General features: G+C 42.4%; 1 protein-coding gene across 2 annotated transcripts in view; it reads right to left on the bottom strand.

The window, feature by feature from the left end:
* LOC126298781 (uncharacterized) overlaps window positions 1–16,839 on the bottom strand; it is a 122,265-nt gene that overhangs the window by 55,291 nt on the left and 50,135 nt on the right. For both annotated transcript variants that reach the window (XM_049990240.1, XM_049990241.1), the window contains exon 3: window positions 9,304–9,406. In XM_049990240.1, coding sequence (XP_049846197.1) covers window positions 9,304–9,406 — 103 coding nt within the window. The remainder of the gene's footprint in view (window positions 1–9,303; window positions 9,407–16,839) is intronic.

Genomic DNA, 16,839 nt, shown 5'->3' on the forward strand with positions numbered 1-16,839 from the left:
TCCCCACAGTTTAGACATTCACTATATGAAACACATGCAGTGGCGTATGGTTTCCTAACATTGATGCCTAGCCTCCGACCAATCGTGCGGGAGGACACAGAATGTTGCAGGGAATCCATTACTTATTATCGGATGTCAGGCAGTGATTGGAAAGGGCTGCGATGTGCACGGTGCACAATATGCAACAGTCCCTTCTGATGAACAGACGTGGTCGACCGTAATTCTGAGGACGAGTATGCCTGCCCTGACGTTACCATGTAGTCCAACATCTTGCTATAGTCACGTCTGAACGCCCTGCAAATCTGGACATTGGAAGTTTCGATCAGCCGGCCAAATAAGGTGCACAATGAAACCCCTTAGAAACTCTGTCATTTGCTGATAACGCGGCTTTACAGGATTACGCGGCATCTCCATAGCCTTCACGTTGATTAATCAACATATGGCGCGGTCTACACCTCTGATATACTCCAGCGTGGCAGGTAACAACACTAAACACAAACAACTCTAATACTCTCCGTTAGCCGTTCAACTCGACACAAGGTGTTGTAACTCTAATCATTTACATCTCCGTCGATATCGTGTACGTGTATCAAATTACATTGACATCTGACCTTGTCTTCCAGGTATTTCACTTTTTTATGGCAGTGTACATACTCCGCAAGCCATCATAAGGTGTACTTTTCCTGTTCCACTCGCATACACAGCGAGGAGAAATGTCTATATGCCTCCGTAGGAGCCCTAATTTCTCTTACCTTGTATTCGCAGACCGTACACGAAATTTACTTTGGTGGCAGTAGAATCGTCCTGCAGTCAGCCGCAAATGCCATTTCTCTAAATTTTCTCAGTTGTGTTTCGATAAAAGAACGCTGTCTTCTCTGCAGGGATTCCCATTTACATACACGAAGCATCTCCGAAATATTCGTCTGCTGATCGAACCTACCTCTAACAAATCTAGCAACCCGCCTCTGAATTGCTTCGATATTTTCGTCCAATCCCATGTTATGGGGATCCATTACACCCCTGCAGTACCCACGAATAGGTCGCACTATTGTCCTATACACGGCCTCCTTAACAGATGGGCCACACTTCCCTGACATTCTGCCAATAGACCGAATGCGACCATCCGCCTTTATTACTCTTGTCCGTACATGCTCGCTCCATTTCACATTGCTTTGCAACGTTACACTTAGATATTTAATCGATGTTAATGTGTCAGAATCACTTCATTAAGGGTACAGGATACTTATAAATGGTGGAAAAATTGAAATTATTTAACGGCTTTATTAAATTCTACAGTCTTTCCTGATTAGATTGATATATACATTATAGAGTTTCAAATGAAAAATGACATATGTATATCAAATTTTAAAGTTACGGTCACGTATGCCGCCACGCCCCCTTAATTCTGTTACAGAAAACGGTATTATTTCGAAAATAACTGTGAACTTTCTGTTTCCAGCGGTTATATGTATGATACATTGTATATGTTGGTAACAGTGCAGGTTTCTACTGTCCGTAAATGATTATCTTTGCTAGTATTTACTTTTGTTTCGCTGAAGCAGTTTGTTCACATGTTACTGAATGTTTATTGCACAAGTGCTAAATGTATTTGTGGAAGTACATATCCTTTAGTGTGCAATAAATACGAGCTATGCCATGCATCAAGAAATTCAATAAGGGGAAATTCCGTGGTAACCGGTTCACAAACAAAGCAAGCCACACTGTTGAAAGTAAACTAGGCATCAGTTCTTCAGAGAGGAAACTCCTACGTGGCAGACCTCCTGGTGATGCAAATTTTTGTGTTAACAATGGCGCTGTTTTTAGTGCGCATCTTATCTTTTTTTTTATTTTTTTTTATTTTTTTTTTTTTTTTTATAAAAGAAGTGGCGATATGTAAACACCGTTATGGTGTAGGCTGTCTTGAAATGACTGAATAACAAAGTAGCAGGAAGCGTTTAGTGTCAAAATTAGTTGTTCTGTGTAGATCCTGCAATAAATATACCTCGACAATGATTTCGAACATTGTGCATGATTCATATGATGTGAATTTGAAGTTAGTGTATGCAATGCGTGAAATAGGAAAAGGAAAAAAAGGTTGCTCAAACGTTTTGTGGTTTGATGGAGCTTCCTCTCCTCCCAGTAGGTTCAGCAAGTACATAAAAATACTTTTAGGGTCCTTGACGGTTGTGTCTAAAGGATCTATGGAACGTGCGGTAGAAGAAATTGCAAGTATTAGTGGAACCAGAGACATTGCTGTTGCACTTGATGGGGCATGGCAACGTCGAGGACATCGTTCCTTGAATGGTGTTGTAAGTGCTACTTCTCTGGAGAATGATGTTGAGTGCTTATCTAAGTACTGCCACACCTGCCATGGTAAAACTGAAGGACATATTGAACATCAGTGTTCTAAGAATTACGATGGTTACAGTGGAGGTATGGAGTGTGATGGAGCTCTACAAATATTTCAGAGGTCGGTGCCTGTTTATGACGTTAGATATACGAAGTACCTAGACGATGAGGACTCTAAAGATTTCAATAAAATTAATGAGTTAAATGTTTATGGTGATACCTTGGCAACAAAACTGGAGTGTTGTGGACATGCGCAACAGAGGATGGGTGTTAGATTGAGGAAGTTACGAAGAGAAATGAAAGGAAAGTTGCTATCTGATGGAAAATCTCTGTCTGGCCCAGGCAGATTGACAGATACTGAAACAGACCTTCTTCAGAGTTATTATGGACTGGCCATTAGACGAACTGCACCTCTGAATGATGTTACAGCAATGAGAAAAGCTGTATGGGCCACCTACTTTCATACGTTGTCCACAGATGACCACATTGTTCACGGACTTTGCCCTAAAGGAGCAAATTCTTGGTGTGGTTTCCAAAAAGCAAAAGAAAGTGGTCAAATATACCATCATAAGCATTCTCTTCATGAGCCTGTTATGAATGAAATGAAACCAATTTTTAGAGACCTTAGCGACCCTGTTTTGCTTAGTAAATGTCTTCATGGGGGCACTTATAATACAAATGAAAGTTTCAACCATTGCATATGGGGAAGATTACCTTAGAATGTTTTTGTAGGGATAAATACATTAAAAGTTGGTGTACTAGATGCAGTGGTATATTTCAATTAGGGGGTGATGGGAAGGTTGGAAGTCCTGAGAAATTTAGGGATAAAATGTGGCTCTAATACGGAAGACCAATTGCTTGCGTGTAACAGACAACAGGTGCTTGAAGCTGAAAGATTCGCTCATCAAGTTACCAAAGAAGCAAGAAGTTCTAAAAGGACGCCAAGAGGAAGCTTGAAGATGAAGAAATGGTGCGGGATGAAGTCTATGCTTCAGGAATGTTCTGAGGCACAGTTTAATTGGACTCATATCTTCATTCACAATTTCCCACAAGTTGTGTTTTTCAGAATTCATGTACAGATATTTCCTAAAGTTTATAAAGCATGGCTCTAATTTTTTTCTGTAACTTGAAATAGTCCATACTTACGTAGTAGATCTAAGGTTTATTGCAGAATCAACTGAATTATAAAAAATAACATTTTTATTAGGAAAAAATTATAAAAAATAAAATATATGATGTTATATTTTTTATCCTTGTAATATACATAATAGGTGGAATTAAATAGGTCTCGTACCTCAACCATCATGTCATGCATATCTGGTAAAAATGTGGTCTCCTTCAAATGTGTAACATTGGAAAAGGGAAACATGTGGAAAAGGGAAAGCTGATTCTCGGATGGACGGAGCTTTCCGAACTTGTGTTGATTTGTGGACAAAAGCTTTTCTGTTTAAGGAAATTTATTATATTCGAATTTAGAATATGTTCACGATTTCTGCAGCAAACCGACGTAAATGGTCTTTAATTTTGTGGGTCCTTCTTTTACCCTTCATAAATACAGGAGTCACTTGCTATTTGATCTAGTCGCTTGGGACTAGGGCGAGAGATTGGCGTTAATTGGAAGCTGAATATGGGACCAATGCTGAAGAGTACTCGTTGTAAAACCGAATTTGGATTCCATACTGACGTCGGGAATTATTTGTTTTCAAATCTTTCAGTTGCTCCTCAGTGCCAGGGATGTCGTCCATACGAGGGTGTGTGCGCCAATCAAACTATGGTAAGTCTTTACGATCCTCCTGTTACTCTGGGGTGGTGTATTTTAATTAATGTAGGTCTGTCTTCGGTTGTGGATCTGACCTTTTAAAGTAAAACTTTTTTTCATCAGTTTTTGGGAATAAAATCCGTCCATAATTACTTTTTCTTCCAATATTTAGACTTAAAATCTGCCATGAGATCCGAAATGAATGTTGCGCCGTGACCTCTGAATTTGACTTTTACGTAGATGGAAGCTTAGTGAAGTAAACATTAGCGAAATCATTTTTGAGCTTCCCTCGAGTTGTACGTCAAAGCTGATCGCAGTGCCTGAGGTCTCCCTGTTACTGCACCTTTTTGGGTCTTTCGTATATTTTCACACAGAGAACACACATTTTGCAGCCAAAAGCTGCAGGATAAATCGGTGCTTCAGTGCGGTTGCGTCATACCTAAACCATGTACGATCAACAGATAATGTACACTGTGTCGTGCAAAGACTTCAGTCTCTTCTAGTTAATGAAAAAAAAAGAGGAAATGTAAAATTTTCTGTTTTATTCCAAGCAAGAATTCGTTCAGAACCGAACGAGTGTGAAGGGAGAGAAGGCTGTATTACTCCACAAAGCAAGCCGGAGACTCTACGGTAGCAGAAATAACTCGATCACGTACTTAGGTACAACCGTTTTCTAGTTCAAAGTACTGCGCCTTCTTACCTCGCAGTTCGAGCATGGGAAGGAAACTAAGAAGCACATTTCTATGAGTAAGATCTTGTTTTAAAAGGAGCTAGAATAAACGAGTCACTATATATACAAACGAGAAGATACAGTTTCGCAAAAGGCATAAACCGTTATGTTCTTACACGCAAATAAGTAATCAGCATTAAAGCAGCCATTGTTATAGTTACACTGTGTCCTCCAGAAGATACAGGACACAGTCATACTCAGATCAACGCGAAGCTTCCTGATACTAATATTCGATGCATCCGCCTGACGTCACACATGTAGTTCCCAAATAGACTCCATCAGCAAAACGCGGATATAAGCCGACACACGGCTCCAGTCAGTCAATATCAGCGACAGTATCGACACAGGATCCAGCAGTAGCTCAACGCAGCATCGAGACTCATACATAGCCGCCGCCAAGCGCACCCATAGTGGATAGTCGACAAGTGATTGTAATTGTCTGTGGTGTGCGTACTGTAAGACCTTCGGTACACACACCATCAGATTATTTGACTTGTAGCTCTAGAGAAGTAGGCGAGTTTCAGCAATATGTCTCGTGATCTTATCGTGGCGTGTTTATCTTGTGCCGTTAGGTCAGACGATAGAAATGCCACTTGAACGCTTAGTGTTGCAGATTGACGGTGACCGACTTTGAACAGAACTTGATTAATTTTCACACACATTTATTAAAATAATAACAATCATAAACCTTACTTAACTTGATTCTGGATGCTATTTACAATTGACAATCTGAAGTTCCTTTGGTCTTGGTACGTTAATCTTATTCTCACATATCTCTGATACTTGACAAAGTGTCTATGTATTTCTCTTCATGGCTGTGTACAGGAATATGATAATCTTATTAGGCGCAGACTGAAACTTGGCTGTAGACTGGTACAGACAAATGCAGACTGACTAATCGAGGTCTTTACACTCGTTATAATACCTCGCGCGTTCAGGTATCACTGCGCGAGTGTGATCCGCGAGGAGAAAAGGTTCTATATTAGCAGCAATCTCATTGGCTGCGAGACATATTAATACGCGGATCGGCGGAAGCAGAATTTGGTCCGTCTCTAAGATAGCGCCATCTCGTAGTGCGGAGACGGACGAGTGCTGCGCCTGCGCTGTTGTGCTTAGCGAGGCGCGCTCTAGTGGGAAAGTTGTGTACGCGGAACTATGTACACAATATTGTCGTTGACTGGATTCAGGACTAGACCGGAATTAAAGACAGATCAGTCGAAATGAAAACTGATCTACTGTCACACACTATCTTCATGTTAAGCTAAGTATCTGTAAAGTGACTATAAATGAATTATTGTAAATTTTTTCTAATCTGCATTCCCAACATTTCGCCACGTATGTGGCATGACCCTCTTTGGACATGTGACGAGGCTGTATAGTTAACGCGTCCTAGCAAGCCACCTCATAACAACAACTACCTTCAGTGGCAGGAGGGTATCATCCTGCCGCCTATTTATGTTTTACACCAAATGTATTTTGTAAATAAAACATGAAAACCAGGCGACGAGGAAAAAATAGAGATACAAAATTCTGGTACCGAGGAGGCTGCGGCGTGGGGGGCGCAAAACGCGACAGCGCTCCGGTTGCAAGAATAATCGAATGTACTTTGTCATAACCTTGTTTGTCATAACCATGTTTGTCTGCAGTTCACTTTACCAGGGTTAAAGCATTTACACTGCTGGCCATTAAAACTGCAGCACCATGAAGGCATCATGCAACAACCTACGTGATTGGATAAACCAATGATTAGTATTTCCGCGCAATGACACGACGTGGGTAGGAAAACGCCATACACACTGATAAGCCAAAACATTATGACCATTGCGCATCGTGAAGTTGGATGCCACCTGGTGTCGCTGCAGGCACGTGACGCACTACGGAAAGTATGTAAGCGCAGCAGAGAAATATGTGGGATCATCCTAGCGAAGAAATAGGCTGCAAATTGATAAATCCACTGAGATAATCGACTTTATCAAGGGCGAATCACATTTTTTTTTTTTGCCCTGGGTCGCTGGTCTTCTCCACAAACGCCGTCATCGAGGTGAACGGTGGCTCGAAACGTGTAGCGCGCCACGAGCAGTATTACGCTACGGGATAAATTTTTCTGCGCTTGCAAGGGACCTGTGGCAGTAATCGAAGACACGCTGACAGCTGCAAACCACCTGCACCCCTCCATGTTTGATGTCTTCCCCGACGGCGCTGTCACCTTCCAGCAGTATAAATGTCCGTGTTTCGGAGCCAGAAGCGTGCTACAGTGGTTTGAGAAGCGTTATAGTGAACTCATGTTGACGCCTCGACGACCAAATTCGACTGATGTAAATCCTATGGAACCCATCTGGGTCGCTATCGGGCGCCATCACCGCGTACGCAAATCCGGCGTACGCGAATTACATGACCTGTGCGTAGACCTTTAATGTCACATACCACCACAATCCTACTAATAAACTGATACAATGAATAAGTGGTGTATTTCATTCCAAAGTCGGACAAACAAGCTATTAAGCAGGTGGTCATAATGTTTTGGCTCATCAGTGTACATTATGTATTTAATGAAAAATTATGAAACGGGTTTTTCATTCAGAAATCGCATTTGAACGTTGTTCGTTTGAGAGAAGGTTGTGTTATACGCCATAGGAAACACGTCTAGGAGCAAGTGTTGGAATGCGACATCGGAAAGATTGTGAACTATGGAGACTTCAGTATGTCGTTCCGTGGTGTTTCTGTTTGAGTTGGCCAGGATCGCTTCATTGTCATTCGAAATTGGTATCGATGTGTTCAGGAGAGCCATACGCAACGCCATGCGGTATCTTAACGGCTCCACGGGGCTAGAGCTCGAAAGGAGGGACATATTTTTCTCTTGGCCACGCGAGACTGTACAGCCACGTGACGTATCTTGAGTTAGGAAATGCGCTAGTTTACAGGAAGATAACTATCTTGAAACACCCCCGTTTAGTTTCCTTTATTGGGTTTTGAGCGATTTACCGAAGCCGCCAAACAGTTAATTATGATTATATGACTGTGTGCTTAATGGATGAAGGCTATCGGTTTTCCTGCTGTGGTTTCGGGGGTATTTCAACTGAGTGTGGCTGTTCTAAGACGAAATAGTTAATGATTGAAAGTTCGTCTATTATTAAAGACCATAAAGGTTGTGATGTATTTTCTGCGAACACATAAATTCTGAGGCAGTTGCTACCTTCGCCTTACACATTTAATTGCGGTTATATCTTTCATTGGTTGCTGATTTTAGGTACTTCGTCACACGCAATGATGATGGTTAACATTCACAACAATTCTCACTGCAATCCATGGTTGTTGCTAGCCGACGCGGTTGACGCGGAACTCGTAATTCGGCACTTGTCACTTTTGGTTTCATATCACTCGCGAATCGGTATCGATGAGGGTCCACCCCACGACGATGAGGGGGATGCGCTCATCTGTCATACTCCGATGAATATACCATTTACTACTCACTCGACCATCATTCTTACCCGTCTCTCCATTACTACTGTTCACTCGACACTACTCTCACTGCCTCCTGCAGCGCTTGACAATCGACTCTTGTCTGCTATCGACCTGAATGTCGAATACTAGCATCTATGTTTGTAGGATCACGGATCCCTTACAGTCTACAGGAACAGTGTGACGGCGTCTAAAACACAACGGAATGTCAGCTCGGCGACCATCCTTGCAGCTTCCCTCAATGCAGCGGTAGAGAGAAGCACTGACAATGGTGCGCCCAACGACAACGCTGTACAGAGCAGTGGCGCGACGTCGTCTTTTCGGACCAGTCTCGATTCTGTGTACAGCAGCGTGATGGACGTATCCGTGTGTGAAACCTCTGAGGAGAATGAGCGTGGCATTCGTCTTCATCATCTGAGCCCAGCACATGGCTTGATGCTATGGCATACCGTTGGGCACACAACACAGTCACCTCTGATTCGCGTAGCCAGTAATTTGGGCAGCAGGCATTACAATTTTGGCGTGTTTAGGCTGGTGGCAGTGCCCGATAGTTAAGTTACGTTGTCAGTGCCGTTCTGGCTTACCTCGATACAGAGGACAGTCAGCTGTTTTCCTGACCAGTGCGTTCTCCAGGCCTCTCACCCATTGAATACATCTGGTCGTGGGCTGCTATGGGCCACTATGATTGATCGAGACCGGCACAGAGATGAAGAAGCATGGAGTGACGTCCCAGTATCTGCCGTCCAAACTCAGTTCCACTCGATGCCCAGCCGGATTAGGGCCACGGTTTCTATCATAGTTTGTCGCTCTGTGTAGTTAATTGTACATACTGTACATCCCCATATCTATCACATATTTAATTTTGCGTTCTTCTACTATACGCAACAAGGCGCAAAATTTCGTTATTTCCTATCCTGTCTGGCGCTGCAATTTTAATGGGCAGTAGTGTGAAATAATAATGAGTAAAGGCAGCAATCTGGTTACAGAAGAGTGGTGTTGTACGTACAGTTTGCACTTGAGGAGCAGCAAGGCGAGCAGGGCGCCGAGCAGCAGCACGCCCGCGCACGAGGACACCAGCACCAGCAGCCACGTGTCGTCCAGCGCCGGGCCTGCAACACACACCCACAGCTACAGTCACATCTGTGTGGCAGAATGATCCTGTGTTATTACCAAGATAATTTCGCCCCCCTCCCCAGCCTTCCCCACTCCTGTTCCAATCACAAAAGGTGAATGGGAACAAAGATTGTCGGTAAACCTCCATTATCATCATCGGTTTGCCATTACAGCTGCCTGGGTGTGGTTTAAGAGCACTCTCCACTTGTGCCTATCCATGTACTATTCTTCTCTCGGGACTGTATCCCTGCAAATCCCTCCTTCACTTAGTTCAGACGTCTCTTCCTTGGTCTTCCTATCGGTCTTCTAGCATTCACATGTGCGTGCAGCCATTTTTTGCGGACCTTTCTTCTTCCATTCGTTTGAGATGGCCGACCCTTTTCACTTTCTCTTTAAAGGATATGTACACTCCAGCTACTTTCCTTATTCTTTCATTCCTTACACTATCCTTCCTGGATTTTCGGATCAGAGTTCGTAAGAACTTCATTTCTGCTGCTTGCAATTTGTTGTCGATCTATTTGGTTGTTGTGGAGTTCTCAATGCTATGTTGTTGTAAGGATATAATATGACTGAAGGAGAGTCTGTTCGTTTCGGAGTAGATCCCGAACTTCTCGATGGAATTGAACTGATTTTTATCGGTTGAAATGTTCAAATGGTTCAAATGGCTCTGAGCACTATGGGACTTAACATCTATGGTCATCAGTCCCCTAGAACTTAGAACTACTTAAACCTAACTAACCTAAGAACAACACACAACACCCAGTCATCACGAGGCAGAGAAAATGCCTGACCTCGCCGGGAATCTAACCCGGAAACCCGGGCGCGGGAAGCGAGAACGCTACCGCACGACCACGAGATGCGGGCAGCTTGAAATGTTCACGCAAGATATTTGTACTGGTTGTCCTGTGGCATGTATGCTCCATATCGACCCATGTTTTATTACATTTCATCATTCAGTGTAGAAAGGCTTACGCTGCTGTACGTCAGCAAGTAGTTTAGATCGGTAGCACTCCCCACACCACAAAGTGACAGATGGTCACGGAGCGTGAGAACGGAGGCCCAAGCAGCAGCCGTGTCATACTGGAGCAAACTGAGAATACGACGATTTACACTGCTTGGCTTGGTGACAAACGCATAACTTTGTTTACACATACTAACTCTTTAAATGTTTATACACGACTCCAACTAGAGTGTCGGCATTATCCATACTGAAAGCTTCCTAACCGTGATATCAGTAACTACAAAATCAATCCCCATTTTAATTAGAACTTTATAAAATATTCTTAGTCATTGGTTGATTAAATCGACCAGGCGCAAAACACTGAAGCTAGATCACTAGGCAGTTCCCAGTCAGCTTTCATGTGGACAAAATGTATGTTTTACAAGTGTTGTAACTGCGACCAGGACAGTCGCGGGGTAGCAATGACGGAAAGCGCGGCGGGACCCGCGGAGAGGCCCGCGAACAACACCACAACGGGAGAGGACGGACACGACCAACAAAGGACAGAACGAATACATCAAGATCGAACAACGGAGTCACAAGGAAGCAAACACGTCCACTCGTACACAGAACAAGGAAGTAAACTGTCTAACGTGAGGCGAGGTGTCAACCGACGTACGCGTGATAAGACTGGGTGGCTGAGCGAGAGTCAGGCGCTGAAGTAGTCTATCGGGGCGCCGCTATTGGCCGCTGGAGCCAAGTGTGCCACTGTGGCGCCCTCGCATTAAAGGCGGGCCAGGAGGCGCGCGCCGCCACAGTTTACGGCGCGATGGTGCAGAGACCTCTATGGATCTTCGCCGTCCATGACATCTGGCGCGAATTCAAATTCCGCGGCGCGCGGTACCAGAAAAGTTCTGGTACTACGCGTTTAAAAGTGATGTAGTAATTATATGTGCCTCGGAGATCGTTTATATACTGACAGAAAAAAGTAATGAATTATTGAGGCTACATTTGTCTAAGTAACATGGTAAGATCACAGATGTAAGCGTGAGATTAGCCATTGCAAATGTGAAATGCTGGTATATTAATAACCGCTGTAAACGCCAGTCTGTTGAATGCAAGCATGCAAACGTGCGTACACTGTGTTGTACAGGTGCCAGATGGCAGTTTGTGGGATGGAGTTCCATGCCTCTTGCATTTGGTCGGTCTACACAGGGACGGTTTATGCTGTTTGTGGATGAGGCTGAAGTTGTTGTCTGATGATCTCCCATATGTTATCGATTGGAGATAAATCTCGCAATCGAACAGGCCAAGCCAACATGTCGACACTCTATAGAGCGTGTTGGGTTACAACAGATGTATGTGAGCGAGCGTTATCTTGTTGGAAAATGCACCCTGCAGTAATGCTGCGTAGGATAACCACGACACTGTTCCTGTTTTCATAGGAAATCACACTCCATATCATAATTTCATCTGCTGGCTCATCGTGTCTAGTACTGAGAAAGATTGCCTGCACCCCTCAACTGGCCTCCTTCTAACCAACACACGGCCATCTTTCTTCAGAAAATACAATAGATCTCTACCCTACCCTCCAATGAGCTCTCGCTTGACGCGATTGCAGTCGCAAATGGTGGTGGTTTGGGATCAGTGGAATGCACGCAACAAGACGTCTGGCTCCGATTTGTTCTTAAAGTAACCGATTTATAACAGTTCGTTGTGTCACTGTGGTGCCAACGGTTGCTCAAATTTCTGCTGTAGATGGAGTACGATGCGCCAGAGCTCTACGTCGAACACAATGGTCTTCCTTCTCAGTAGCGCCACGTAGCCATGCGGAGCCTAGTCTTCTTCCGAAAGTGCATTATAGTGTACAATGGCTACATTCCTTCCTTCGCAAGAAGGCTAACGAGTTATAATCAAAATACACTGACACGCCAATTTGTCTGTCGTCATGGCGTTAAGTCGGCAGAAATAGTTGGGTATTATTGTCTGCATCACCGGCACCCCATTGTCGTCTTCTCTTACTGAGATGACCCTGAACACAAGACGCCGAGATAAATGTGTATATTCTCCGTGACGAAATATTCCACATTGCATTCATCCTGATCCATTTGTTACGTGCATCAAAGAGTGATAGAAAAGCTGTTGTGAGGTGACGAATAACAATAACAATGGTAGTAATAACAAATTAATAATCAAGGATGTGTAGTGCATTGCACACAATTGTTAACGATTAACAAAATAACCAAGAAAGGCTGAGTGCTTAATTGGCGCACTGCATAGGTGTTCTTACCACTTTTTTACTGAATTCTGTTCTGGTTGTTTGCAGAGAGAAACGAAAGAACCCTGTAGCCATACATATCGCTAGTACAACGAGATATTACCTATCAACTATCCTTGCTTTACATCACGAGACGAACATGGCGTCACTGAGCTGATATTTCAAATATTTCAAATATTCTCTCTATGTCTCTCTCTCTCTTTTTACTTTTATTTTTATATTTTGAGGAAAGCATCGAGAAGCGCGAGTAATAAGCAAGTACGCATATAATTTATTTACAGTTATTTTCATTGGGATACATACTGCAAAAAGACAACTTTTAAGTATATCATTGCGTAATACCAATTACTGACAGTCTGTTCGCGAGCTTGCTCGCATTCAGTGGGGTGAGACCCATCACAGAAGCAAGCAAAACACAAATATTTCTTGCGACATGCGCAACACACAAACGAAATCTCGCTGCACTGACGTGTTGTCCGATATATTGCTCGGAAAACATATCTGATTCATGTTCCTAAATACGGCTCTATCAGATATCAATTTAGATGCGTACCAAGCGTATAAAAGTACGTCTAGAAATACACAGAAAGGCACATAGAGGTATTCGACTGAAACATAGCCATGACGAAGATTGTAACTGGGGTCGACAGCATCGTGGTCTACCACCTTGACAACTCGAACGGTGACACTGCTCGGCCGGTTACTTACGTTTACTGGTATCAAAGCTACAGAATGAAAACACAAAAATGTTAATAACCCAAAGATCATTAACTTTGGAACCCATAGCAAAGTAAAGCAGTCATCAGTTGGAAGATTGGTTAGAACACCACAGTGCTTTAATAGGCACGGTCTTGTTGGAGGTGGTATGCCTTTTCTTTCCTCTGACCAAAAGCTGTCGCCTTTTCTTTTCAAGTTTAGATTTGGTTAAAGATATTGCCCAACATTTCGGTAATTCATGACTCTTCTTGATTAGATTAGATTAGATTAAAAGTTGTTCCGTAGCCATGAATACGACATTCTTTACAACAATTTTTTACTCTCTCTCATTCTTTTTTATTTTTATCTTTCTCTATCTATCTATCTATCTATCTATCTATCTATCTATCTATCTATCTATCTATCTATCTATCTATCTATCTATCTCTTTCTCTCTCTCTCTCTCTCCCTCACACACACACTCTCTCTCTCTCTCTCTCTCTCTCTCTCTCACACACACACACACACACACACGCGCACACACAAACACACAAACACACATTCTTTTTTATTTTGATTTGTTTGTTGTACTCGACTACCAGCGAGGCATGAAAGCGTCCGTGAATGAGTTTCTTAGTTTTGAGTACACTTACGAAAGAAATATAAAAACAACTATGAGAGTTACTGATTTATGATGCTTAGTTTGCAGTCAGTTCTGAATATTATAAGTAACTACGCTCCAGTCCCTAAACCTAGTTACAGAAGTGCGGATCAGACGCATTACATATTCCAGGCCATGACAGCCGTGTCTTTGAGACGCCAGCTATGGTCACTTCCCGGCCCGCTGTAGGAACACATCGGTTCGTCTTCTTCCTGCTGGTACTGTAACTGAGATTTGGCAACAAGGCAGGGTATGTTTGGCAACTCTGTGATCTACTAGTTATTTCCTGGTGTGCACGGACTTAAGCCTCCAAGTTAACTTGATTTTTTCTGCCATTTCCATTGAATAATCTGAGTTATTATCGCTTGAGGTGTAACAAAAAATTATAAATTTACGGTTTTCAGCCCAGGAAAATCGTTTCACGTGGAAATCGCAACTAATCTCGTCCTTTAAAGAGCGGTTTACGAGTTATAGCCACTATTGGCCTCATAAGAGGAAGCCGAGGCACGTACCTCTTCGCTAGCTCTGTGGTAATGTGCTGACCTGTGAAAAAGCGTCTGTTATGGTTCGCGGTTCCAGTCAAACATCGATAAGGAAATCGCAAGAAAATACTTTCGGCTCATAGTGCAATGGTGAAAAACTTACAATGCTGCACAACACTTAACGCCTCTTTCCGCTGCTGACAAGCAAAATTTGTGTTTCTAGGAATACATAACTTTATTTATGAAATGCCACATTTGCATATCTGTTGAATATGACACAGCATATCAATTAAACACAGATCCAATCGAAATCTAAGTGAGTAGTATTTTACTAATTTGTGCCGATAGAGGCACGCTTGTGTACAGATACTCAGTTTTATTCAATTAGACTTTCATCGTTAGGTTATCTTGGATAGTTTTATTTCATTTCTTATAATACAGTACACGATTTTCGTAAGGTTTCTTCTAGTATTGTTAAAACAGTACTAAACATGAGAGAGGACTTAATCATCACCGACATATGTGAATTCTCTGATATTATCTATAACAGTCTGGCAATGCACATGCAGTTTACTGATTACATGCATGTAGAAAACTTGTTCTGAGCTATAGCTGTCAAACAAGGTTTGAAGAAGAATAAAATGCCACTACCACACGATAGCTAATCTAGAAAATACTTTTATGACGTATTTTGGCACGATGCGTTCTCCCCATACATAATACAAAAGTTTCGAGGTGCATCTGCTGCCTGGCCGTCTATTAAACCTGAAAAGAACAAAATGTCGCAGAAGTTAGCCCTCTCTTCCACATGCAACTATTTTGGGTTGAGAATTAAAGGAAATTATGTTCAAAGTTCCATTAGATTGATCAGCAGACAGCAGAATTACGTTTTAAAGAATGTAGCACTGAATGTACTCGAACTCGCAATGTCTTATCTACAGTGCACAAAGCTTACCGTTACGATACTAGCTGACACCTAGCTCCGGCCGCTCCAGAAGTCAACAACAATTCCTCCAGAACTTCCGAATTCCACAGTGCTGTGAGATAATGCATATGACCAGATCTAGACTTCTGAGAGTCTGACAGTGTCAGTTTTTCTTTCACACTGCACGACGTTTTCAACAAACAGATAGCACAATAGAGTAACTCAAGTGGAGAGGAACACTTCCTGTGTAAATTTCTGCATCCTACACTGTTGGCAGTACTGTGTAGATGGCAGTTACGTGATTTTTATCAGTTATTACAAAATAGAATAGAATGTATGCACTGGGTAGCCGAGGCAGCTAGTTCATGGGGATTCGGTCAATCAAGTAAATTAATGTACTGAACATGCTGCAAAACCACTATAGGGAGCCTGTGTGTCAGAATTCTCATCCAGTGTGGTGCAACAGCGTTACAATAGAAACATGAGTCACAGAGAATATTATTTGGTGGTCTGTTGGATTGATGATAGGTTCATGTACTTATGGTCTGGGTTTTATTCCAACTTCTTCCAATGATTATTGATAGGGACAGACAGATTCTATTCTCTTCTGGCTACGCCAAGTGAAGAAGGTATAATGGCATTGTGGTCTGAAATTCACATTAAACGTGATATCCCTTCTCTACGAAGTAGATGTTAGGTTGAACCACAAGAAAGTTAGGAGTGGCGACATGTAGAAACTATCACCAGTAACCGTTCTTATAGTAGTTATTTATTTCTAGTGAGGAAACAAACACTATGTGGAGTCATAGGACACTTATTCCATCTTTTATTTGACCTTCTATATGTCGATAAAATTGGTTCTGAACTGGGAATGCAACTCAGATCGCCCTTAACGTGGAATTTGATCCCTTCATGATAATACAGCTCGACTACAATTTGTTGTTTATTCAAAACTGCATATTCCTCAACATGTCCACATGTTGGCCAGGCACTAAAGTTTTCATTATGTATTATCTAGCTCTAGCATGAGAACACCTATCTGCTGATGGATAATAATTTATATTTTTAATGTATTTTCATTCGTTGTCAACACTAACGATATCTGACTTTTTGACTCCCAGTGAGACACAGAACTATTTGCGAGATCACTGTAAATTCAAGGATGTTATTACGAGCTGCTGGTGGAGAAAAAATCGGTAGCTGACGTCTCTTCGCGTGTAGTCAACAACGATATGTGTGGGGTTCGATTCTCAGTCAACACTGAACTCTTCGTCATGTTATTTCTAGTTCAAACATGCTCACATGTCGCTGCTGGTGTAACAAACCCATATTTAACGTTCGTTTACTCTAGAATGGAACAGCGATAGGTGCCAGGTTGGAGTCCTGGGAAGGAAAAAATCAATGTTTTGTCTCGTCATTTCAGTTAAAACATCCAGCTACTGCCGAG

Source organism: Schistocerca gregaria, chromosome X (genome assembly GCF_023897955.1).
Source record: "Schistocerca gregaria isolate iqSchGreg1 chromosome X, iqSchGreg1.2, whole genome shotgun sequence".
NCBI classification, from domain to species: domain Eukaryota; kingdom Metazoa; phylum Arthropoda; class Insecta; order Orthoptera; family Acrididae; genus Schistocerca; species Schistocerca gregaria.